Raw genomic sequence first — 26,768 nt, 5'->3', positions numbered from 1 at the left:
CGTGGGATAGGGTTGTTCGCCAAATTCGACCTACCCAAGTACCCACACGGAGGGTAGACCGGGCGATCGCACCTCGCCGCAGGTCGACTCCGGACACGGGCCACTTTAAGCGACCCGTTCCGTACTATCGGGATAACCGAGCTGTGTTATCGTCAACCTCGACGGTTCCGATTAATTATCGGGCGTATTTAGCCCACTACCAACCCTTTACGTGAAGTAAGATGGAGATTCAATTAAAGAAAAGACGAAGCGAAACGGGAAAAACAGTTCAACATGAGGCACATTTATTCCGCGGCACACGGAAAGCACACATATACAATTATGCACCAAAAGCAGTTGCAACAAAATAAACACAATGCAGATCTACTACCGACTACGCGAGCACACGGCAACACTTACACAGTTTTACTTTACAGACGGCGCCGACAACACATACACTCAAAAGCAAAAGAAAAGGGCCACGCTTAACGACAAGGGGACAGACGAGGCCTGTGGGCGCGAGACCGGGTGGAGCCTACCCGTCTTGTGATGAGCCGCAAATGTGGCGGCGGTGCCCCGACTCCACCCTCCTCCGCGGGTTTCGTTGGCACTGCTTGGAATGGGGTGGGAACGGGGCCCCCTTTCCGCACTATCTCAGCGTGGGGTGGGGGAGGGGGGGAAGGGGGGAGGTTGTTGATGCTCTGGGGAAAGAGGATAGCTGGCTTGCTTGGGTCCCGCGACGAGTGACTCCACTGCGACCTCGACCGCGCTCCCGGCTTCCCCTCTCTGCAGCTCCCCGACAGACTCCGAACCCAGACAGACTGACTCTCCTCCAGACCCGTCTTGACTGCTGCTGCCACACTCTGCCGCTGCCACACTTCTCCAACTCGCCCGAGCCCAAAAACTGACTAAATTCGCCCCACGCTCGGCGCTTTATAGTACGGCAGGAGAACCCATATGCAAATTTCTGGATCAGAACAAGCTCGAGGGTGGAGCCACGCTCGCCCATTGGACGGAGAAAAAGGGGCGTGAATCTCCCCTGATCCTCGCAATTTGCATATATCGATTCTACTCCGACACGCCTGGAGGCGGGGCCAAATCGCCCCGCGCTTGCTGATTGGACGGATCAGAAGTGGGCGTGTATCATTCCTGATCCGACCTCTCCTCAGAAAGACCGCCACTTGCACCCGCGGCTCGGCGCGCGTCCTGCACGAGGCCAGGACAGTCTGACGCTCGGCGTTCACTAGTGGTGCGGGAATGGCCGCAGAAGGAGAGGCGAAGGTGGTGGAGGGTTTAAAGTGGCGGTCCCTGGCCACGGTGACGCTTGGAATGGCGGTGATGCGATGGTTGCGGGATGGTGTGCTGTGAAGGTAAAGGTCGTGGCTGTTGGCGTTGTTGCGGTTGGTGGTTGTTGTGTGATGGCGGTTGAGACGTGGTTGGTTCAAAATAAAGATAGAACAGAAAAACGGCTATCTTAAAGGGTCGCAGCCCGAATGAATCTCATTTATTCCCTCTAAACAACGGGTTTGGGGCTAACTACACATGTACTTACAGAGATATCTCACCTACGGGACCTGAATGGTGGTTTGCGAATTTCCTCAACCGCAACATTATATAACAAACCACTGACCTGTCTGTGATTAGAGAAAGAGGCCTTGTGTTTCGGCCTCGTGTGTGTGTGTGTGTGTGTGTGTGTGTGTGTGTGTGTGTGTGTGTGTGTGTGTGTGTGTGTGTGTGTGTGTGTGTGTGTGTGTGTGTGTGTGTGTGTGTGTGTGTGTGTGTGTGTGTGTGTGTGTGAGACCACTGTTTCTCGACAACCACTGGACCGATCTAATTGAAACTTGCCAGCTATATTGCTGGGGACCTGAGTATGTGCCTTTTCAAGGTTTGTTATTAACCGGACAAGTGCTTCCCAAGTTATGGCCATTTATTTACCAAACCAATGACAAGACGCGTTGCTGCAGCCATTTATTTACCAAACCAATGACAAGACACGTTGCTGCGTAGGCGTGGCTGCGTAGGCCGGTGCGCGGCCGGCCGACGACGACGTCACGGGCCGTGCCGGTTACGATGGGGAAAGGGCGCCATTTAGTTACCGTGGCGTAGCAGTGGCAATAGTCAATGGCAGCGAATGTCATGGCAAGCAAAGACAGGGAGGTAAACTTGATTTTAATTAACTCTGTGTGTGGAAGTATCACAGCAGTTGTTACTTCAATGCAAGCAATAATTCGTGGAATGCATGTGAACATTCCGTACGGGCACGCACCACTTCCGGATAGTGATGACTTACTGTATTCTAATAATTTCTCGATTTCATACGCGCATTTATAGATAAACACAATGCCCCAATCGAGTCGTTTATGAGAGCGAAGGAACGGATGTGTGGTTGTTTGAAAGTTTTTTTCTTTTAATTTTTTTAATTTTAATTTTTGCACGCACTAGTTATGGGAGATTTCTACAATGTTGAGTTGCTGTTTTTTGTATTCCAAGGATTCCAGGAGAGATTGATACGATGCTGGGACACCAGCCCACAGTGGAGAGCAATATTCCATACTGCTATGAACAAAAGCTTTGGCTTTGAATAGATCTGATTTTCCAAGGAAAGACTTGGATCGACAGTCTGTGGCTGGCTTAAAAGGCCAGCCTCGCAATGAAGTTAATCTAGGAAAGGTCATAGTTTATGTTGAGGCCTAAAAATTCAAAAGACATCTGCCAGTGGATGATCAAGGGAAAATATCTAGGTGGGTTCATTATTTAAATATTTTTTTTCATACACAGGGTAGGGCATTTATATCTGACAGTTTAATTATCCTTAACTTTTTTGATTCTAAACCAAATAAAATAAAATTTCTATACAACATCGGCACATACTTCAAGTTTTTAAAATCAATTTTGATTCTTTATTTCTTAAAAATTACATCAGACAAACGGGCCCCTTTCAAATTCGTGCATTCACTACAGCGGATCATCATATTGTTCATCACCGCAAGCAATGTATCTTGATCAATAGAGCAGATGATTGCAGTGATGTTTGCTTCCAATTCATCGATCGATGTTGGATGTTCCTTATAAACTTTTCCCTTCAGAAATCTCCATAGGAAGAAATCTGGTGGAGTTAAATCTGCTAAATCAAAGTGTGCCTCATATGTCATGATGACCTTGTTTGTTAAATCGGCATGCTCATTGCATTTCAAGTGCTCAATCATTAAAAACTTTCAAGTATTATCTGTAAAACAAAGAAAACAATAATTTGTTATGCCAAGACTGCTTCCGGCGAGAAAGATTGCAAATGTCAGGTCAGGTATGGGAGCATGTGCCAGAACAGCGCGTCGCTGCGTCCATTTTCCGCCGGTACTCCAGGGGCCTCCATCTGGCCATCCCCCAGGCAGATGCCAGGCCCATCCCCATCTCCTTGAGATGAGGGACAACCTGCTGCAACCACGAGGCATGTGGTCGGCCCACTGGCCTCCTCCACTCATGAGACTCCCTCGCTGAGAGAATCTGGTGAGCAGGATCAGCGTCAGGAAAACGAGCCACATGTCCATACAGCCGCAACTGACGCTCACGGACTATGCAGGTAACAAATCTCATCCGAGTCTCTCTCAGCAACCGCTCGTTGGACACAAAATCCGACCAGCGATAGCCAAGGATTCTCCGAAGAGACCTGGTTCCAAAGGAATTAAGTCTCCGTCTCAGATCCTTGGTCAGAGTCCAAGTCTCGCATCCATAGAGCAAGACTGGAAGTACCAAGGACCTGAAGACTCGGACTTTCGTCCTCCCGCACAGGTACCGGCAGCGCAACACCCCATGATCCAGTGAATCCATGAATCCCCAGGCCCGACCCAGACGTCTATTGACCTCTGACTCACAGCCAGCAGAGACATGAATATCACTGCCAAGGTAAGTGAATCTCTCCATCACCTCAACATCCTCACCACAAACAGACACAGACAGGACAGCAGCATCCAAGATGTCACCGCAAGCCTGGATCTTAGTTTTGACCCAAGAAACCCGTAATCCCAGCGGCTCCGACTCTTCATTTAGCACCTCGAGGGCCCCCAAAAGGATATCTAAAGTCTCCGCAAAGATGACTGCAAAATCAAGGTCCGAGATCTTGACATTCCCAAACGATGCACCACAGCCTGATCTCTCCGACATCCTCCCTAAAATCCAGTCCAAACAAGTGCTGAAAAGTGTGGGGGCCAGTACACACCCCTGACGAACTCCAGTAACAACTGGAAATAAGTCAGAGATGGTACCACCACACTTCACAGCACTCTCAGTACCAGAGTAGAGTTCAGACATCAGATCGATCAGTTTTGGTGGCAACCCACGAAGACCAAGAATCCTCCAGAGGACATCCCGATTCACTGAATCGAACGCTTTACAGAGATCAACATAGGCTGCAAGCAGCCCCTGCCGAAACTCTCGTCTGCGTTTGGTGAGGACATGAAGAGCAAGGATACGGTCATTCGTTGACCTCTTTGGTGTAAAGTCTGACTGCTCTGGACGCTGGTGCTCAAGCAGATGGTGGCGAACCCTATCAAGAATTATCCGAGCAAAGACCTTGCCCGGCACTGAGAGCAGCTTCACCCCTCGGTAGTTGTTGCAATCTTGGCGATCACCCTTCCCTTTCCAGAGAGGAACAAGGCCCCTCTTCCAATCAGTTGGGATGATGCCTGTGTTCCAGGCAGAGCACAAAACTGCATGCAACGACATGAGTGCAGCATTTCCACCAGCCTTGAGAAGTTCAGCATGGATGCCACAGATCCCTGGAGCTTTACCCAGTTTCAACCGGTCCACCGCAGCCTGTGTTTCCACAAGCAAAGGTGGACCACAGTTGATTCGAGGGTCAGCAACAGGGATTGTAACACGCCTGACGTCCAACTCGACAGCTGGGGGATCAGCCTGGTACAACCGCTCAAAGTAACCGGCCCAGCGGGCCTTCACTTCAGACTCCTCTGTCAAGAGCCTACCACTCTCTGCTCTTACTGCAGTGCTCCGAGTGATGGGCTTGGATGAACGCAATGCGCGAATTCCCCTGTAAGCGGGACGAGAATCTTCTGTCCACAGGTGATGCTCTACCCCCTCACAGATTCCTCGCACATAGGCCTCCTTGTCCACCCTCAGTGCACGTACAGTTTTACAGCTCAGCTCTGCCATTCAGCCTGGCCCTGCGACTCTGGTCAATGGTATCCAGTGTCCCTTGAGAGACAAAATTCTTCTTTGCCCTGCGGTGAGTTCCAAGACATCCACCGGCAACATCAAGGACGGTGGTCTTGAAGGCACTCCACAACTCTTCAGGACCCCCCAAGTGTCCACTCAGCCTGTTCGCAAACTCCTTAGCTACTCTCTCATCCCTGAGCTTGCCAACATCCAGCCTAGGCTGGATGGTACCATTCTCCAGGATTTAAGGTGCAGCTTTAGAGTTGCTGCAACAAGCCTGTGGTCAGTATTGAGGAACTGAGCACTCTGGTGGACCCTGCAGTTCTGGATCATCCTCCAACGACTGTCAATGAGGACATGGTCAATCTCCTTTGTCATACCGCCAGCGTTGGAAACCCAAGTCCAACGATGAGCTTGTGGGCGCTGAAACCATGAACCAGCCACCCTAAGTCCATGACTTTTTGCAAAGTCAAGCAAATTAGTGCTATTCTGGTTCATAGTTCCTGACCCATGGGGGCCAACACACACCTCATAACCATCCCTATCAGTTCCAGTTGATGCATTGAAATCCCCTAAGACTAGAAGTGTATCTCGTCTGGGGCACTGATCAACCACAGACTCGAGCGTGGCGTAGAATGCATCCTTCACGGTGAGATCACTCGCCTCAGTCGGAGCATAAACAGAGACCAGGGACATGACACCGAAGGAGTGACGAATCCTTAATCTCATAATACGCTCGTTGACTGGTGTTACCTCAATTATCATTGGGGTCAGCTTGTTGGACACAGCTTCAGCAACTCCTTGGGTATGGTAACCATCAGAGCGACCAGACCAATAGTAGGTGTAACCACCCACCATTATCTCGCCGCAATCCGGTCTCCGAACCTCAGAGAGAGCTGCAATCCCGATGTCCAAACGCTTGAGCTCAGATGATAACAGAGAGTCAGATATAAATTCCCCACGCTGTATCATCTTGCATTGGAGCTGCCATACACATGGACAAAGATGAATATACATTAGACTGTGACATGAAACAAAGAAAACCATTGAGTTTTGGGGGAATTGCCGTCAATTCCCAGGATACTTTGGGTACCAGATACTTCACAACAATGATGCTTCTGTTCTCACACACTCAGTGGGGCATTTCTTCAGTTGGACTTTCATCCTCCCCATGGATGCCAACCTATGGGGATTGTCCTTGCTCTTAACCTTTTTAAATGCTGGATATCAAGCATGGAAGCAGCACGTACCATATTTTTTTTGCTTATCTGGAATGTACATTCCAGATAAGGTATTGTCATCACGTGCCATCCGTCCAGCCATCCGTCTCTTTCTTCAACTTCTCCGGCCAAACCGCTGGGCAGATCCGGCTGAAATTTTGCAGCAACGTTCCTCTCCTGACTGGTAACAGGAATTTCAAAGCTCGTTCCGGTCACATGACTTCAGGTCGGTCAAAATGGCCGACTTCGTAAATTTCTTCAATCATCCTCTTCCCCAGACCTGGGTTACAACGTTAGGTCAGGGTCTTGATGTTCAATTGTGAAGGTCACGTGGATCACGTGTCCGGAAGTGTGTCAAAATGGCCGATTTTGTCAACTTTTGGGAAAATTGCATTAATTCCTTGAATAATCTTCTTCTCCAGAACCACCTGTCAGGATGCCCCCAAATTTGGGTGACATAAGGACGGTCGTGATGTTAAATTGTGGAGGTCATGCTGATCACATGACCGGAAGTGTCAAAATGGCGGACTTCTTACAATTTTTGGAAAATCATGGAAATTCCAACAAAAATCTTCCTCATTCGACCCACCAGTCAGAATTCACCCAAATTTCGGTTACAACATTAAGCCAGGGCCCAGATAAACTACAGGTCTCGTGGTACTATGTTCTTTTTTTTTGTCTTCGGTGTGAATTGGTGCCGGTTTACAGGGCTCTCCACATTTTCTTAAATACCTGAATGCTAAATAAAAAGTCGGTGTATGAAAACTTCAAAAGGCCAGGGGCATGGTGCTGCTGGAGGTATCTCGATGCTCTCTCATGCATTTTCTTTCTTTCTCTTTTTTTTTTTTTTAGATCACCTGGAACATCGTTCCAGGGAGTTTATGGGATGGCACGTCGTCCGTCCGTCTGTCCACAAATACTTTCAACTTCTATTCTGAAACTACACATATGATTACGATGAAACTTTACCAAAACTTTCGTCATCGTGCATGTACCAAGGTTTGTTCATGGCATCAAAAAAATTGGGCTCGAAGGGGGTGTACGGGTGTTGCCCCCCAAAATAGGTATTTGCTTTCTTCTCAGAAACTACACATGCGATTCTGATGAAACTTGAAAACAACCTTCATCACCCATGACATACGAAAGTTTGTTGAGGGCAATAATAAAAATTGGGAGCTGAGGGGTTATACCGGGAAGGGGGGGGTTGCCTGCCCCCCCCCCCCAAAGAGATATTTGCTTTCTTCTCAAGCGAAAGGCACAATTCCGATAAAACTTGACAACCTTCATCACCAATGGTGTACCAAAGTTTGTTCATGACATTAGAAAAATCGGGCTCGAAGGGGGGTCCCCCCCCCCAAATATGTGTTTTCTTTCTTCTCCAAAACTACGCACACAGTTTTGATGAAACTTAACCACAACCTTCATCACCCGTGATGAACCAAAGATTGTTCACACCATTAAAAAAAAAAAAAATCTGGTTCGTAGGGTGTCTATAGGGGGGTTGTCCCCTAATAGAGGTTTTTATTTTTTATTTCTTTATTTTTGTAGACACTATTGAGGCTCGTATGGGAGCGAACACACAGAAACAAAACAAGGGGAACACGAGACAAGAGTGGTGGGAGAGGGAAGGAAAAAAACATTGGGGAACAGAGACATGAGGAGATCTGTGGAAGGGAGAGGGATGGGCGGGAAACATGGGGAAACAAAATGGACACGACATGGACTTTCAGGAAGGAAAGCATGGATTTGAACGAGGTGATTTTTTTTTTTGGGGGGTGGATTAGTGGGGGTATGAAAGATTGTAGATTTGGATGGTGGGAAGATAAGAGATGGTGGTGAACAGCTGTTTTGAAGACCTGGAGGGAACAGTGGGATTGAAGAGTGTGTGGGAGTTTTCAGTTTGCTTTGCGTTTGTGGGTTTTGCAGTGAAGTGTTTTATAGTGGATGGAATGCAAATCCTTCCACCAGTCCTCGTAAAAATAATTAAAAAAAAACAAAAAGTTACTTAACTGCAGGAAGACGTCCGCAGACACAAGTTGTGCACTAGATATGGATGGCCATTGGCTCACAAGGAGCTTCTCTGCCCTTTGATTGGGCATGGTCTGACATGTTGTGGGGCAGCTGACTTGAAGGCCTGGAGGGAAGATGAGATTGAAGAGCATGAGGAAGTTGTTTCTACAGTTTGGGGAAAAAAGAGGAACAAATCAGTAGAGATGAGCAGTGATCCTGGATTTCGATAGTTTTACCAGAATAGGGTTGAAACCACAGAAAGAGCAGCAGGTGCAAGCCCAGAAAAGAAGCTGTAGAACACAGCGAGACCACCGTCCTGTCTGTTATGGCGTAGTGATGGACCCATTCATAGACTCTGCTTCATCGCGGGAGATTCCAATGTTCTTGAAAGCCTTTGTTTCCACAGCATCAAGCTGAGCAAGATGTAAGGCAGGAGTGCCAGCCCAGAGGGGAGAGCAGTACTCCATCAAGCTGCGGATGAAGGCCTTGTCTGTAGATGGAGTAAAGGTGTGCCAAGGAAGGTTCTTTTTTACGACGGAGGATGCCTCGTCAGTGGCTCCCTTTTGAAGGCCAGCAATGAAATATGGTTTGCCCAAGAAAGATCATGGTTGTTGGTGAGACTTCTCAGCCATTTTTGTCAACAAAATACATGTTACAAACCTTTGATATTTATGAGTGTAAATTCTGAAATGTTATGGTACATGAACATTATATGTAAATAATTTCATTCAATCAAGTACAAGTCATTGTCAGAATAGTTTGTTATTAAATTGCTTTCCAGAGCAAATTTGTTCTTTTTTCTTTTTTCTTTTTTTCTGTACATTCCAATACAGTCAACGAGAAGGGCACTCGGTTGAGCGCATACCTCCGCCGCGTAATGTCTGATCCACGAGAACATATCGGGTCCAATACATTTTTGAAATATCATTGTTTATATCATTTTTGGCCTAATCTCTCAATGGTGAAGAATCTCTTCATAAAATTATCAGATCCGGATCCGTATTCGGATCTTCACCATAATTGAATCATTTCTTTCTTGTCACTCACTCAACCTCTCCACAAAATTTCATCCGAATCTGTCCACAACTTTTTGGGATATCCTGCACACAGACAAACAAACAGACAGACAGAAACGGGTGGAAACATAACCTCCTCACTTTCTGTGGCAGAAGTAAAAACACCCTGCATACTTTTACACCATCACCAATGGTGGTGAGGTCATGGGCCACTTGATTTATTGAAAAAGTTATTTTTCTCGATTTCATGCTTTTATTAATCACGTTCAACAACAAAGGACTTCTCTTGTCTTTGGCACAACTCGCTAATTTTTTATTTATTTAAAACTTGACATCCAAATTCAGCAGTTTACGTATTTTTTGTTCTTCAAGAAAACCTGATAAAAGCTGGAAAATACCTGTAAATACTGTTGCGGATCCAGGGTTCGATGCTGGGCCCTCCCGAACGCCCGCTCCTGAGGTCGCCGGGCACAGATAACTCCACGTGCTGGCGGGTTGCTAACCAACCATGAATGCAGATTGGTACTGCCAATACTGGCAGGGTTACACTGCTCCGCATGATACCTTACATGTGGATGTCCTTGCCAAGGAGGGGGTCACGTGCCCTCGATGCGTGCTTGCGTGGAACTTACTGTATCGGGTGCAGCTGAGCGGAGCTGCTGAGTACGCACCGGTAATAAGAGCCAAATTAGTGAGGTAGAACCTCTTAGCTAAACTGTGTGTGGACTACGCTGGGCCAATGAAGGAAAAGACAGAACGAGCTGGATACGTTTATAATGAGGGCAAGTTATTCATCAAGGAAGCAGGTTGAAAGGTCATGTGGCACAATAATAAAAGGGTTTATTAAGCAATGTGTACAGCAGGAGAAAGCAAGGATTGATGAGGTGTGGCAAAAGAAAAACAGTTATTTACAAAAGAGAAACAGGATAGAGCTAAACTGAAATTAAACTTCGACAATCTTATCTTTAATCTAACATAACAGGCACCATTAGACACACATCGGAGGAAATCAGATGGCAAGAAAGATGAGAGGAAGTTTGAGGTGTGAACGACCTCTAGAAATAAGAATACCTGATGTGGTCAAAGGACCAATGCAACCCAGTTGCTTGAGGGGGAGGAGGGAAGAAAACTGGGTGTTTATGATGTGTGAGTGAGGAGGTGTAATGTAATGCAGAAGACGGAGAGTGAAGAGGTTCGAATCTGCAGTTGCTCTTAATTTTGCGTGTCGACAGCAGACGAGACAGTAGATGGGAGAGAAAGAACATGTGAGAATGTCTGTATGTGTAATTACTACGTCTGTTGACGGTCTAGTATTCCGCCTACTCAGCGCTTTGCTCCGCCTTTCCCCTCGCGCCACTGTTCATTTCTGGACCCTCCTCATCATCTATCCCTCCACACTTGGAGTCAGCTGCCTCACACCTGGGAGAAGATACTTTGACCTCATGCGGTGACTGACTGGCCCAATACTGACTGGCGAAGACTCGCTCTGATCCTTTCGCAGCTATTTTATAGAGCCTGGGTGAAGGAGAAGCCAAAAGTCAGATCAAAATGTTCCATAGACATATCTGAGCACTCCCATTGGCGCGCAGATGCCTCCCCGAGAAGTAGCCCCACCCCGCAAGACTCCGAAGCCGAAAATGGCCTCATTCACCCCTGAACGCGGCCATGCGACATTATCAACATGGGCTGCGGGTTTATGGGAGTGCTCTCCGGCCATGAACGTGTGCTGCGGCATATGTTCATGAGGCTTTCTGTTAACGTCACCGTTCGGTCTGTGACGTGCATGCTTGCTTGAAGGATAGGTCATGTGTGCAAAGTAAATTAAAATAGATGAATGGAATTAAAGACATAACTAAAAGCCCTTCGCAATGCATTTGTCCCATTAACCCACTAGACATAAGGAAAGGGCTATCTGAAATAGACACTAATGAAATAACTGCCTGGGGACCACTATATGTTGGGTGCATTTACTTTGAGAAGTGGTGGTTTCGCAGAACCGCACAATACGTTTGTTTGAATGATACATTTTTATTTATTTATTGTGAAAACGGATATATTTGAGAAAAAAAGATGTTGCATAATGACCAGTGTTGAAGAAATTATTTCGTCATCCTGTACATTTAAACATTTATTATACATACAAACAAATACATATGTGCATATGGAGGATTATAACACAGACTTGCTCCAGATCTCTGAAATACTTGATAAAGTTAAGACCCTTATATCGAATGCAGTGAGACATTGTATTTTTATTTCCAAATGCTGGCACCACAGTTTGTGAGGTCTTGATATTCCCAGGTGGAGCTCATCTTCAGCCTTCGTGCAGCCGCCATATTGATTTGGTTGAATGGTTGTAACGTGTAGACCCTCTCCCGGCACAGAACGATGCACAGCATAATGGAATGACGTCAAACTTCAACCCTTTTGGGTATTGTGATAAATTTCTCCAGTATGTAGGTTAAAAGTCGGTGTGCTTCTAACAGACTGGGGAAATATACTATCTTGAAGCAATTAGAGCTTGGTGAATACATCTCTGGACATTTCCTTGGACCCACATTCGAGTTTGTTCTAAAATCATATTCCTTATTCAGCTTGCTGATGCCTTTCATAAAAAAAAAATCCCTTGGAAAGCAAGATAGCTTTTAAATGATCTGCAATTCTTTTACACTGAATAATGATTTAACTTTTAGTTGAAAGGCCAACCTGTTTTTAACATCTTTACTAAACAGATTGATCATCTTTCAATACAATGGAAAGATACGATTATTAAAATAAAAATAGATACATGATCAAGCACATTAAATCGTACCATATACGAGTACATTTTCCATGACAGATTTATAACAATACATTAATTTTAATATGTAGTTTTGATTGACAACATTTTACTCTTGTTTTTATCACCCTCAAGCCCATTACGCTAATTTTTGGAGAAATAGCATCGACACCTGCTTGGCTTCTGTAGTACAGGAAAGACAAGGTGTTGTTTTTTATATTTACTCTTGTACAACTTGCAGCTGCTTGGTTGCATCATTTTTCTGGGGGCACAGCTGTTCCACTGATTCAATGACTCTGTTACCACCAAGCTGCTACTCATTTTACTCACCTCGGAAAGATGATAGGCTGAGTCAACCCACCTGGTATTAATTCAACGGCACAACTGGGGTTTGAATTCAAGATCATCAGATCGTAAGCCAGCCACCTTAACCATTAAGCCAACACCTGGCCTGATGAATTGTTAATATTGTTACGAATTTGGGAATTCGATTGCACACAACATACAGGTTCCTTTAGTCAGCAATGTTGATAAGTGCTTGTTCCCTAGATAGCTTACCTTTCATTGTTTAAATGTTCAGAAATCGATAAGATGCGCTGCGGATCGATTTAATAGTTGGGGAACGAACAATGGAGACATCCCTCCCCCTCCTCTGGGAAGAGCAAGAACCACCCTGCCGTCTCGTGACTCATGGTGTCAACAACTCCCTCCCTCCCGTGGCTGAGAGGAATGAAGTACGAGGGCATGAGTCACGCTGGGATCGGGGGAAGGGTGGGAGAAGGAGAAGGACAAGATTCTTTCTTTGTTCTTGGTTAGTAAGCTTTTTGCTTTGGCAGAGAGTAGTCACTCAGCAGACTTTCGGGTCCTGTTTGGCTTGGGTTAGGGTTGAGGCCTTCAGAAGCTTTTTGCTTTGGTGGTTCAGTGAGCTTCGGCTTCTGCTTGGCTCGGGAGAGCTTTTTGCTTCGAGCTGCTTTGTTTTGGAAGGAAGTTGAGCCAGTTCCTCGGCTCGAGCTGCGAATGGTGGCTTCTTCTTGGTTCGTGGAGCTCTTTGTTCTCCATTTTGGTTCCCGGCTTGGTGCGACTTATCGACCTCTTCGTGGAGGTGGTTCCTCGGGGAAGCGACTCATCGACGGGAAGGATCGGCGCCTCGTCTCACCAGCACGTGTTGAGAAGCGCGGGAGGATTTGCTGGAGCTCGGGAAGGATCACTGCTCGGCGATTGGATCCAGCTCGCTCTCGCTGGAGCCTGGGTCCGAACAACCTGAAGACCACACGAGGTGGAGAGGTTTGAGAAAGGTTCTGGGTTTCAGCTCACCTGTCCTCCGAGCTGGAGCTGCTTATTAAAGGCCTCTGCCACCATTTCTTGCGTGTGTGTGTGTGCATACGTGTATCCGTGGGCCCATCTAATAAGTAGGAACTGCTGTTAAGTGCAAGTGACTGTACATAATAAGTAGATGGTTGTAGTTCTTTTGTCGTGCTTTTGTTGCTTGTATAGGTGCATACGTGTTTTGCCTTGTTTAATTGCATATGTGCTTTATTATAATAAATGTCCTTGTGTGAATGTAAACCTGTTTGTTGCGTCCATTCCCTCATTGAACTGCCCCATCTTGCACTCGGAATATAGTTGGTTTTTAAATAGCCGATAAATGGAATCGGGTCTGGCGATAATACCCGTTCGTTATCCCAGAACGGAACGGACCGCTTTAGCGGTTCGTGTCCAAGAAGGCCTTCGCCGAGGTACGGTCCCTCGGTAGGTTACCCGTGCGGGTACTTAGGTATATTGATATTCGGTGATTGACACTATTTCGCGCGTGTAGAATACGGACTGGGCCATTGTGGGATTAAAAACCACGGGATTAAAATTAATTAAAAAAAAAATAAAATGGGATTAAAAAAATGCAAATGGCCATCCCAACTTTGAACTTTTCCAGGTGCACCCCGAGTACAACCACCACATTTCAACTCATTTATTCCCACAAACAGACACTGACTATTGTTTTCATTCTGCTGTAATACAGAGAATTGGTGTTTTTCTTTTTTTAGGATGATTTGTACAACTTTCTGGGAGTTTTTTTTTTCGTGATCACATCCATTTTTAAGTTATTCTGTCCAGCGTTACAGGAGAGAGCGTTACTTATCTTACTTACTTACTTACAGCGTTACTTATCACACCTGCTATTTCATTAGCAGGTTTGATAATTATTCATCCACTTCTTATGATAATGCCGCACGATCACAAAGAAGGAAAAATATAAGTTGGATGTGGCCATATCCCAGCTTGGAAGAATGTTCCCATGCACACCCACAGGACAACGATCTTTCAACTTATTTTGTCCAGCGGTTTAAGAGTGCAGAAAATACAGAGCATATACGTGCAGTGCCGATAGAAAGTGTACACCCCCTTTCAAAATTTTCATTACATTAAATCAGACTTTTAAAATCTTTATTTATACATCGTAACCCACAACTTCCAAGTGAAAAACAAATTATACAAATTCCAGAAAATTAATTAAAAATTATAAAACTAGAATATCTTCGTTGGATAAGTGTCCCCCTCCCCCTCCCCCCTACCAACTTTGCACACCTTGATCAGGCAATATTTTCCCATTGTTCTGAACAAAACTGTTCAAGCTCAGTGAAGTTGTGTGGGGAGAGCTCATGGACAGCAATCTTCAAGTCATGCCACAGATTATCGATTGGATTTATGTCGGGGTTCTGACTGGGCCAGTCAAGAACATTTACTTTTTGTTCCTTATCCACTCCAGTGTAGCTTTGGTTGTGTGCTTCGGGTCATTGTCATGCTGGAAGGTGAACTTCCATCCCAATTTCAGATTTCTTGCAGAGGGCAGCAGGTTTTTCTCTCGGATTTTTCTGTATTTTGCTCCATCCTTTTTCCTTGTATCCTGACTATTGAGAAACATTCCCATAACATGATGCTGCCACCACCATGCTTCAAAGTAGGGATGGTGTTCTTTGGGTGATGTGCTGTGTTGGGATTGCACCAAACATAACGTTTTGCATTTAGCTCAAAAAGTTCCATCTTTATTTTGTCAGACCACAAAAACTTTTTCACACATGACTTCAGAATCTCCAGAATGTTTTTTGCATGCTTCAAACTGGACTCAAGGTGGGCTTTTTTGAAAAATGGCTTCCTTTTTCCCACCCTACTGTACAGGCCAGACTTGTGGAGTGCTTGTGATATTGTTGTCACATGCACACAGTGACCAGTCTTTGCCATAAAGACCTGGAGCTCTTTGAAAGTTGCCATCGGCCTCTTGGTGGCCTCTCTGATCAGTCTCCTCCTTGCTTGGTCATCCAGTTTGGAGAGACCGCCTGATTTAGGCAGGGTCTTAGTGGTACCATGCGCGCCTTCCATTTCTTCATGATTGCCTTGATTGTGCTCCAAGGGATATTCATGACCTTTGAAATATTTTATATCCATCCCCTGATCTGTGCAGCGTTAAAGAAAGCAGCGTTGTAGGAGGTACTACCGTACAGTACAACACAATATGGAGTCATCTGCTGGTTTTCCATCGGAGAAGTCATTTATGTAGATGAGGAACAAGACTAGGCCAAGTAATGCCTTGGGTAACTCCAGCCTTCACTGGGAGAGAGTCGGATTGGGTTCCATTGAAAGCTACATATTCACTGCATAAATGGAGGAAGTCACAAATCCAGGAAAGAAGGTCTTCTTGGTATGCCACAGGCAGAGAGCTTGGCAAACAAAGCAGGATGCCAGATTGTGTTGAATGCTGGAGATATGTCCAGGGGGCTGTGCTAACCTAGATTGTTTGAGATTGAGGGTCTCCAACCATTGTTGAAAGAGGAGCAAAAGCATGTCCAGAGTTGTGACCGGGATGGAATCCAAATTGGTGGTCAGAGATCTTTGAAAACAAGAAAGACGATGTCAGTGCAACGATTGATTCCATGACTTTTTAAAATCTAATTTTTTTTTTGTATACAAAATATAGGCTCATGGAAAAGCGAGGTGACCGGCTATGAAAGCCACAAACTGACAGTGGGGGATCACATGGACAAAATAACCAGTGGGGATGAATGAACAGAAAAAATGGAGGGAGATGGGGGAAGTAAACACAGTAAACCTTTTTATGTAAGAGGGTTGAGTTAGGTGGGGTTAATGGGGTATAAAAGATTGTGGGTGGGGATTGGGAAGGACATGCAATGGTACTGTATCACAAATTATTGCAATATGTTGTTTCATGCTTGAAGTTAAAATAACTTCACTTTATTCTGAATTGATGGTAACACAATATTGTAAGCAATTAATAATCCTGGTAATTGGACGAAGTGATGAGGGGTTCAAATTCAGACTGATGAGAAGCAATGGCAAACAACCCATTACCTACCCCTGTATGCAAATAGTCCATTTTTTGCACAAGATTTTGCTAATTTGCAATCAATCCATGATGATGGACTTTATTTCCGTTTTTATAACTGGTTCTCAAGTTTCAAACTGCACTTTATATTCGTTGGTTGCTCACTCCTAACAGTCATGATTAAAACCCTGGACGCGCTATGAGTATCACTTTGCAAAACGTCCATTCACGTGCCATTTTGGACAGGTGAGGAAATACTGCAGGTGTATTACATCCTCCTATCGTATGCCATAGCACCTTGGAACAGGAAACTATGTTCTCTCAGAATTGCTTCAGTAGTTTTGATCACACCATCTTTATTAGAAATCATTTATATTTGTAAAACCAACATTCCCTATCAAGTCATTTAGTTTCACCACTAATGTAAAGCAGTTTGTTATGAATCAATCAAAGAATGAATTTCCCTCCCTCCTTTCTTCCAACCTGTACACCGACAGCGTATCTGCCAGACAAATCTGGGCTCCGGGAGCAACAACTGCTTTCAAGCTCCTGTTATCGACACGATTCTGTGCTGCTCTACTTTCCAACATTTCCGACTGTGATGAAACATTTAACTACTGGGAGCCGGTTTGTCTTATTCCTCCGTTTTGATTGATGTTAATTCTCCCCACTGTTTTTTTATTTTTAACCAGGGGGGATATTGTAATCGCCTGTCTGTCTGTTCTTCACACTATCTCCTAAACGGTGGTGCAGAAATTCGCCAAATTTTGGAGTTATGAACAACCGATGGCAAGAAATTTTAATCTTATAAACTATTTTTTTAATCTCAGGGAGGAGAAGCACATCTTTGGTCAACATCCCTCAAAATGTGTTCTTTCTGGCTTGGCCCAGTTTTTGCATGAGTTTCCTCTGTGATTGTGGCTTATACAGAATACATGCAATATACTCTGACACACTTCATACACTTTCATCATACACTTCATCATACACTTTCCCCACACTTGGTCAAGTGCATACCTCCACCAGGCTGAGCAGTTTATGTTTTGTATCCCACTAATAGTCCAGAGCTGCATCAATACCTTATAACCAAAATCGAATCGGCTTGTTCTCATCACCTGCTGAACTCATCCACCAAGTTAGTCAAAACCCATCCACAAGGTTTTGAGATATTGTACTATATGTTGTTGTTAAGTCATCTCTTCGAGCATGACCAAATAATATTGGTGTTGAGAGGAGAGGTGACGATCCGTCCGTCCGTTCACAATGAAATTGAAACGGGAGATCTGGTCATTAGTGATCCTGATAGAAGTCGATGAGACGTACTTGATGGTATGACTTTCAAGGTCACCGAAGGTCAAGGTCAAGGTCACGAGGCCTTTGAAGTTGCGAAAATGACTTTTCAAATTCTATCTCCTCCGCCATTTCTCAAGTGATCTTGAATTTGATTGTGGCATATGAATCTATGGGACAATATCTAAATTTTGATCGGGCCGGATTTTCGATATTCACTTTCGTTTTCGTGTCACATGACTTCAAAGTTGGCAAAAAATGCGAAAATGACGATTTTCAAAATCTATCTCCTCCTACATTTCTCAAGCAATCTTGAATTTTATTGTGGTATATGAATCTATGGGACAATATCTAAATTTGGTCAGGCCGGATTTTCATTATTCGCTTTCGTTTTTGTATCACGTGACTTCAAAGTTGGCAAGAAATGCGAAAATGACGATTTTCAAAATCTATCTCTTCCTACATTTCTCAAGCGATCTTGAATTTGATTGTGGCATATAAATGTCTGGGACAATATCTAAATTTTGTCAGGCTGGTTTTTCGATATTCGCTTTCGTTTTCGCGTCACGTGACTTCAAAGTTTGCAAAAACTGCCCTACCTTCAGGAGGCTATATATTTTCTCGCAGAGATGACCGTCACTCCCGCACAGGGGTAATTTTTGGTCTCATGTCTCAATGGTGAAGAATCACTTGGGAGATGAAAAAAAATATTCTCGAATCTGCATTTTCAACGAAAATGGAATCAATTTGTCCTTGTCACACACCCAACCTGTCCACCAAGTTAAGAAAGCAGATTGGGAGGGCTTGCCAAACGGTACTTTCGGAGAGTGCTTCCAAGTGTTTGATGAGTTTGTGGGGGTTTTTTTTGTTTTTTTTTCCCCAAAGATCTAAAGAGTGGGAAGAGGCTGCTGCCTGCCTATCTGAAGGATAAGGGATGTCATGGTAGTGGGTGGAGTCTTCAGCAAATAGCTAAAGGGGATATTCCAGAGTCAGAGTCAGATTATTGATGAAGATTAGGATTAGGAATAGGACTGGGCCCAGAACACTGCCTTGGAGGACTCGAACCTCAACAGGGAGAGGAGATGGAAGGATTCCATTGACAGCCACACATTGACTACGAGAGTAGAGGGAGTCAGTAAGCCATGTGTAGAGTTTGCCTTGGATGCCATAGACAGTTTGGAAAGTAAGGCGGGAGGACAAACTATTCCGCCTTCTCGTGAGCGGAGTCGGCTGTGTTGTCATTTGAAGAAAGGGAAGGGATGGAGGGAGTGCATACTCTGGAGATGGACTTAACAAGGCACCATCAAGTTTTAGAGGAGGGAGAAAAGTTTGAAAGTTCAGTTGTGAAACACTTGTTGTGGGCTTTGTGGAATGAGCTAAGATTGGCTTCGGTCAGGTTTGCTTTCCAGGAAGAGAAAGCAAGTTGTTTCGGAGCAACTGCCTCGTCACAGGATTCACTGTACCATGGCTGGGAAAAAAAGAGTAAGATAATAGCAGGATTCTGTGGAAGAATTTGGCTGTGCCTGGATAGGTTTGAGGATTGTGGAGTAGCGGCTGAAACCTGAATCTTATCCAGCCAGGTTCCTCCTGATGACCATCTTTGCTCTTTACTTCTTCGGTTTCCTTCTTGGTCTTCCATTGGATTATGTTTATACCATATCATGATGCTGTGTAGACTGTTCTTCCCTGCTGAATGACCTCGAGTAGCTTGTACATGCTGCTGCGTTTCATCCTCTTACATAGGATTCAGCAGTAACTCCTCAGGCTCAAAGTCTGAGTCTTCAGGTCCTTGGTGCTTCCAGTCTTACTCTGCGGATGTGAGACTTGGACTCTGACCAGTGATCTCAGACGGAGATTTAATTCTTTTGGTACCAGGTCTCTTCTGAGAATCCTTGGCTATCGCTGGTCAGACTTTGTGTCCAACGAGCGGTTGCTGAAAGAGACTCAAATGAGATTTGTTACCTGCATAGTCCATGAGCATCAGCTGCGGCTGTATGGACTTGTGGCTCGTTTTCCTGATGCTGATCCTGCTCATCAGATTCTCTCGGCAAAGGAGCCTCGTGTGTGGAGGAGGCCAATGGGTCGACCACGTGCCTTCTGGTTGCATCAGGTTGATCAGCATCTCAAGGAGATGGGGATATGGGCCAGGCATCTGCCTGGGGGATGGCCAGACGGAGGCCCCTGGAGTACCGGCAGAAAGTGGGCGCATCGACGTGCTGCTCCGGCGCATGCTCCCTGACCTGACCTGACCAAAGGAGAAGTGAATTCTTGCAGAAAGCTTTCTGTAAGGCTCACTTGGCTGCCCCTGTATGGGTTTGAGGGTTGTGGAGTAGCGGCTGAAACCTGAATTCTATCCAAGTTCCTCTTGATGACCCCACCTTTGCTCTTTACCTCTGGTTTCCTTTTTCGTCTTCCATTTGATTATGCTTGTTCCATATCATGATGCTGTGTGGACTCTGCTTCCCTGCTGATGGAACTCTAGTAGCTTGTACATGTTGTTGTGTTTGAGCCTGAGGAGTAACTGCTGAAATCTGTCTATTTAAGTTCTTTCTGACATCTTTGTTTTATGTTCCTTTCACACTTCCTTCTAATTTTTTTTTCACAATTCTCATTATTCATTCTAATTCTTTCTTTTTCTTCTCATTCCTCCCTATTCCTCTCTTTTGTTATCTATCTCTCCAAGGAGAAGTGAATTCCTGCAGAAAGTTTCCTGTGAGGCTCGCTTGGCTGCCCTTGGATGGATTTAAGGGTTGTGGAGTAGCAGCTGAAACCCGAATCGTATCCAGGTTCATCCTGATGATTCCATCTTTGCTCCTTACTTCTTCGGCTTCCTTCTTGGTCTTCCATTTGATTTTATCAGGGGCAGTAGATATGGGAGACCAGTCCTGAAGAAATATGGCTGCTTGCAGTCCCTGCCAATCTCACGAACGTTGAGGCTGAGAATAGCCAGTTGTGTTGACTTTCACAAGCATATGGTCATATGAAGCAATTGGAGCATAGGAATAGCAGGAGACATTTGTGGGGAAGTTTATTATCACCCATTCCAGAAGGGAGGATTTGCCCTTGGGAGAAATCCGTGTCAGAAAATTCACAGATTGAGTTAGTCCCATGTACTCACAGAAGTCCTTTGCTGAAATGCCATGGCTGGTGAGAGAGGCACCAATACCCAGCCAAGTTGCATTGTGAAAAATGAAATAGTCACATATGAGGAAGAGAGAGTTGGGATGAGTGCTTAAAAGTTGGTCCATGTTGTATGAAAGTGACGAAGATGGAGTCATCACTGTTTGGAGGACGGTACAACATGCAAACAAACAAACAAACAAGTGTTGGGAGCAGAAGGGAGTTGCAGATAAAGGTACCCCAGGGGTTGGGAAGTGTATGATCATTATAAAGACGTTAAGAAATTTAGTTTTTGATGTAAAATGTAACTCAGTCACTGGGGTATGGTTCAGGCCTATCAAATTGGAGGAGGCAAATACCGAGGAGAGACACTGAGGAGTGTGTGGCGTCACCTTGCCGTGTCAGGCCTTGAACAATACGAAACGAGTAGCACAAACGATGAATGAATTAACATTAGTTTTAAGCATTGCATAGGACACAACAGCAACACCTAGACAAGACGCAACATAAAAACAACAAGTGAGGTGGAAAGGAAAGCTCAGATTTTTACCAGCATGTGTGAAAAACACCAAACCAGTATATGGAATGAGAATCCTGGTGTAAGGAATTTCCCAAAACAGCGACCGATCCACAGTGTTTGTGCTTGTTTTATTGAGTAGATTTTATCAAGACTGCATTATCAATGTGTAAAATGAAAAAGTTGATTTTAATCAGGTCGAGTATTCCTTGGTTTCTGATACCGTTTTTGTTTAATTTTAAGAGATTTATCAGCACATCATTAGTGGGATAACTTTTATGGCTTTGTTAAAGTAGCCACGATGATTACCGTATGTGGACTTGTAGACAAAGTTATCTGTTTATATCTATCTGAGCACTTTGTTATAGCTCAACTTCCTTGTGTGCACGCAACATTAGAAATTACACACCTGTTTGGGTTGGTTGCATCGATTGGGTGTCCAACTATCCCCACACCCACTTCTAGTCAGGGAGTAATATGCAAATATTTGAAGGAATTAGGCCTTCGCAAGTCCAAGCATGCAATTTGGCATATGCGTAGATACGTATCACAGCAACATTTTCAGATATGGAGCCATCTCCAAAGTTACCTCCCGTGATTGTGGTGGCCATTTTCCAATATGGCCGACAGGTACACAGAGGTTTACACTGTTAATTATATTGTTACGAATTTCACCCGCCCGGCATGCGATCGGCCACGTAACTAAAATCCCGACGCGTCGCCCACCGGAACGGAAAATTCAGTCGTGACCCTCCTGGAACTATCGCCAGGAGCCAGTCATGGGTGGGGGTTTAACCTCACCACAACCCAGTCCGCATTCTACCCACGCGAAATAGGGTGAATCGCCGAATGTCGATATACCTAAGTACCCGCACGGGTAGCGTACCGAGGAGTTGTACCATGCCGCAGGTTGACCCCAGACACGAACCGCTTAAGCGGCTCGTTCCGTGCTGTGGGGATAACCGAGCGGAGTTATCGTTGACCTCGACGGTTCAGATTATTTATTGGGTGTCTACATTCACTACCAATCCCTTACGTGATGCAAGATGGAACTTTCAAACAAAGGAAAGGACGCAACGAAACGGGAAACAGTTTGACAAGCACTTTTATTCCACACACAGACAAGCACGTATTTTACAATCACAGTTATTCAAAAACAATGCACGTATACAGTCAAAGCAGAACACAACGCAGAGTTACAACCGAATAACGCAATGTACAAGCACTTATACGGGTTTACTTAGTAGACTGGTGCCACACACACACATTTACACCAAAAGCAAAGAAAATACAAGCCACCCTCACAGGCAAGGAGGCAGACAGGTCCGTGGACCAAATGAACGTGGGACCTGGGTGATCGGCCAGGTCCACGAGACCGAAGGGGTCTTACCCGCGCCCTCGTGGCGCGATGGCGGGCTAGCCGCAATGTCCGCGTAACGCGCCTGACTCCGTGCTGCTGGTATGGTCGGTGAGCTCCTCCAGGCGTGCGTTGCGCAGGCACGTGTTGGTCGGCACCACGGTTGGGTTGGGGAGCAGACGGGGTTACCGGCGCTATCTCAGCGCGGATGGGGGGGAGGGGGAATTGTTGATGCTCGGTGTCGGGAGAGGGGAATGGCGGACGCTCCGTCCCGCTAGCAGGGTCCCGGCACCGCACCGACTCCGGCGAACTCTCGCCCCTGAGCCCTCTTCTGCGTCCCTGCTTCACGCTGCGACTCGTCCCTCGACCTCACATCCGAGCTCCGTCCCCCTCGCCGTCCGATCTCTGCAACGACAACCTCTCAGACTCCACGACTTCCGACTAGCGCCACTTTCTGCGCCACTTTCTGCGCCACTTTCTGCACCCCTTTCTCCACACACGAGCTGCGTTGTTCTCGCGTCTTTATAGACCAGGGGAGGAGCTTGTATGCAGATTCGCGGATCAAAACGCGCTTGGAGGCGGGGCCACACCGCCCGACGCTCGCCCATTGGACGGAGAAAAAGGGGCGTGAGCCTCTCCTGATCCGTTTTCCTCTCCTAAAAGGAATGCATTCACAGCGGGTTCAGAGGCGGGGCCATGCCACCCGCTCAGACATTGGATGGAAGAAAAGGGGCGTGAAGCCTTCCTGATCTGTTTTCCTCTCCTAAAAGGAACGCATTCACAGCGGGTTCAGAGGCGGGGCCATGCCACCCGATGCTCAGTCATTGGATGGAGAAAAAAGGGGCGTGAAGCCTTCCTGATCAGTTTCTCCTCTCCCGAAAGGAACCATGTGCACTCGTGGCTTGCTGCGTTCGGCAAGAATCACCGAACGGGCCCTGGACAGCACAACGTTCGGTGTTGACAGGTGGTGTGGTTGTTGGTTGTGCAAGGAGAAAGGCAAAGGTGGTGGGGGGTTTGCTGTGGTGGTTTGGTTGTTGGCGGGCGTAGTTTGGGAATGGCGGTGAAGCAATGTTTGCGGGATGGAGTTGTGGAGGTAAAGAGGCGAAGGTGGTGGTGTTTGAGTTATTGGCGGCTTAATGGTCCAAAATAACGATAGAGAAAGAAAAATGGCTAACTCAAAGCGTCGCAGCCCGGATGAATCGCACATAATCCCCCTAAACAACAGGTGTGGACTAACCACACTTGAACTTAACGTCATAACTGATGTAAGGACCCTTTATGGTGTATTGCGAATTTCCACAGCCGTAACAATATTAAAAATCGTTTTAAGTGAATTTATCTGGCTTCAATTATGAATAAAACAATGAAACAAAGCTTATATATATATATATATATATATATATATATATATATATATATATATATATATATATATATATATATATATATATATATATATATATATATATATATATATATATATCGTCATACATCATAATATTTTGTTGTATTTCTTTATCTTTGTTATTTTGTATATTATTAAATATTAAGTTATGATTTATCGAGTAATCGTTTTTTGAAAACTACTGGCAGATATCCAATCATTAAAGAACTTGAGCTATAGCAGAGGTAATCTTTTTATCTACCACCAAGACAATTTGGAAACATAATTACAGTAATTATACATGTACTTAATTCTCCACATCTGCTGGGGGTAAAAAGAACAGAATAACCCGTAAATGGAAAAATATAGGCGCCAATTTTGGGCTATTTCAATGTCCACGTTTGAATTATTTATGAACTATTACTTTCCAAAAAGCAACAAAGTAATCAAATACAATAAACTGAATTCAAATTGGCTAACCCTGTATCAGGGTGCTGGGTCCTGGGGATCCTGTGACAGACCAATACCATATGATTAGGGTACCCAGTAATCGTGGCACTCAGATGTTTGACATTGGGCTAACAGAAACCAATAATATGAAACAATTCCTTTATTACATATTAACGCATGCTTCAAGTTCTATGAATGCCAAATTGCTCTTTGCATGCACTCCGATTTTCGTAGCAAACATGTCGAAACACGTCCTGCTTGCAGCATAGACCAAAGGGGATTTCACAGCAAAAATACGGTTCCATCTTCAAACATCACAATTTACATTTTACACCATTACACGCACATAGTGCGGTACATGGCAAAGCTGCCTTTATACTGTACATTTGCAACGGCTAACACGCCCTTTTCTACACCCACAGCGAATAAGTTCTCTGGCTGAGGTGCTAACTTCAAGCGACTTGGTCCAAAAGGGTTTCCAGTTTGCTGGATCCCACCAACCCCACTTCTCAGAAGGTAAATCCATGATGGCATGCAGTGACTTCCCCCAACAAAATCCACGCTTAGTCCGGCAGATATGTGAAAAAAATGTGCCTTTAGTGATACAAGCATGAAATTTGGCACACTGCTAGGGCAGTATCTTACAAAGATTTTTGGATGTTGGGACATTCCAGATTCTTCCCAGAGCCAAAATTGCAGCCATTTTACAAAATAGCCGATTTTGTGTTGTACAAGGAGGATACATGTGGATGCAACTATATTTAAGAAGCATACCAGTGGTTTTATTTAACTAAATATAGATTCTAGCAAATAAGAAATAGCAAATAAAGGTGACAAAGCGTGAATAAACCATTTATTTGGTCATTTTTTGGTGCATTTTTGCACTTTTGGATGGTTTTCTGCAACAAACTCTTCAAAAAACTGTTATCAAGCACCATGGAATGACTGTTGTTCATTTAACACTCTTGAACTCAGAGGAAGTGCTTCTGTTTGATCCTAACATCAACTTACAGAGTCAAAATTATACAGTGGAACCTCTAGATCCAGGTAACAGAGTGTACTATGATGCATGGATACATGTGTACATGTTACATAATTATCATCTGTGATCTCTCTTGTCCCAGTTCTACTCTCTTGTACACTCCCCACCACAGTGACATAGAGCTGTGCACTGGAGTGCAGCCTTGACATACTTGCACTGTCCTCTGCATCCCTTTTTGCAGCCACACCTTGGTAGTTGCTGACATGCCTCAGTTGCCTCTGGGAGGGTTGTCCAGTATATGTCCCAGCCATTATCGGTGTGAACCCACCCCCAGTCACTGGGCGATGGGAGCTCTGGTGTGGACACCATCATCTGGCCCCAACAGTAGCCGGCTTGGTCGGTAGCTCTCTTGATGTGCTGTTTCAGGGCTTCACGAGTTGGTGGGAGAGCATCTATTGATCTGCCATTCTGGGTGAACAGATGCTTGCGACACTCATTGACATGTTCCTGGCTACTGGTGCGATCATAGAGCACAACAACAAAACGCTCCAGTGCATCCATGTGGTCATCTACGGCTGAAGGAGTTGGCATGGCAGCCAAGGCACAGAATGCTGCAGTGACATCAGTGACCTCATCACAGGCTTTCCAGGTTTCCCATGCTTTTTTCTTCCCCCTGCCTCTGAAGCTTGAAACGGTGTCGCATCAAGTGAGGGCATGGAAGAATGGCAAACCTCGACACTTGTTAGGTCCCAGTGCCACAGACATCTCATGAGCTGCCAAGAACCTGAAGTTCTTTCCTGTGCCAAAAGCAACCCAGAGCTCATCAACGTCCAGACGTCCAGCTGCTGTCACCGCAAGGACCACGACATCAGTGTCTACTGTACGGATCGACACTTTGCTGTATCCCTGCCTCACAGCGTCTTCAGCATGGAGTAGCATTCTTGTGTCAGCCTCTTCATGGCTACAAGGGGCAATACCAGCAACATCTCGGGCCTGCGTACAAACCACATCTTTGTGGTGGGTGCTGATGACTTGTTTGTCTGTGTCTGTTGTTGCTACTCTGGTGGCTAGGAAGTCAAACAACTCCATCTTGTTCTCATCTGTGCGAAGAAAGGTCTGCCAGTTTCCAGGAATGGAACTAGATGGCTCGACTCGTCTCCTG

The 26,768-nt window shown here is 45.3% G+C and overlaps 1 protein-coding gene across 2 annotated transcripts in view; it reads left to right on the top strand.

Annotated features, from left to right (window-relative positions):
- ALG9 (ALG9 alpha-1,2-mannosyltransferase) overlaps positions 1 to 26,768 on the top strand; it is an 83,985-nt gene that overhangs the window by 1,872 nt on the left and 55,345 nt on the right. For both annotated transcript variants that reach the window (XM_085875935.1, XM_085875934.1), the window contains exon 2: positions 17,004 to 17,133. In XM_085875935.1, coding sequence (XP_085732061.1) covers positions 17,004 to 17,133 — 130 coding nt within the window. The remainder of the gene's footprint in view (positions 1 to 17,003; positions 17,134 to 26,768) is intronic.

This window comes from Eptatretus burgeri, chromosome 3 (assembly GCF_056783735.1).
Source record: "Eptatretus burgeri isolate ZD-2024b chromosome 3, Ebu_testis_v1, whole genome shotgun sequence".
Lineage (NCBI taxonomy): Eukaryota > Metazoa > Chordata > Myxini > Myxiniformes > Myxinidae > Eptatretus > Eptatretus burgeri.
The sequence above is the reverse complement of the archived record's forward strand: the minus strand, read 5'-3'. Positions and strand labels throughout refer to the sequence as shown.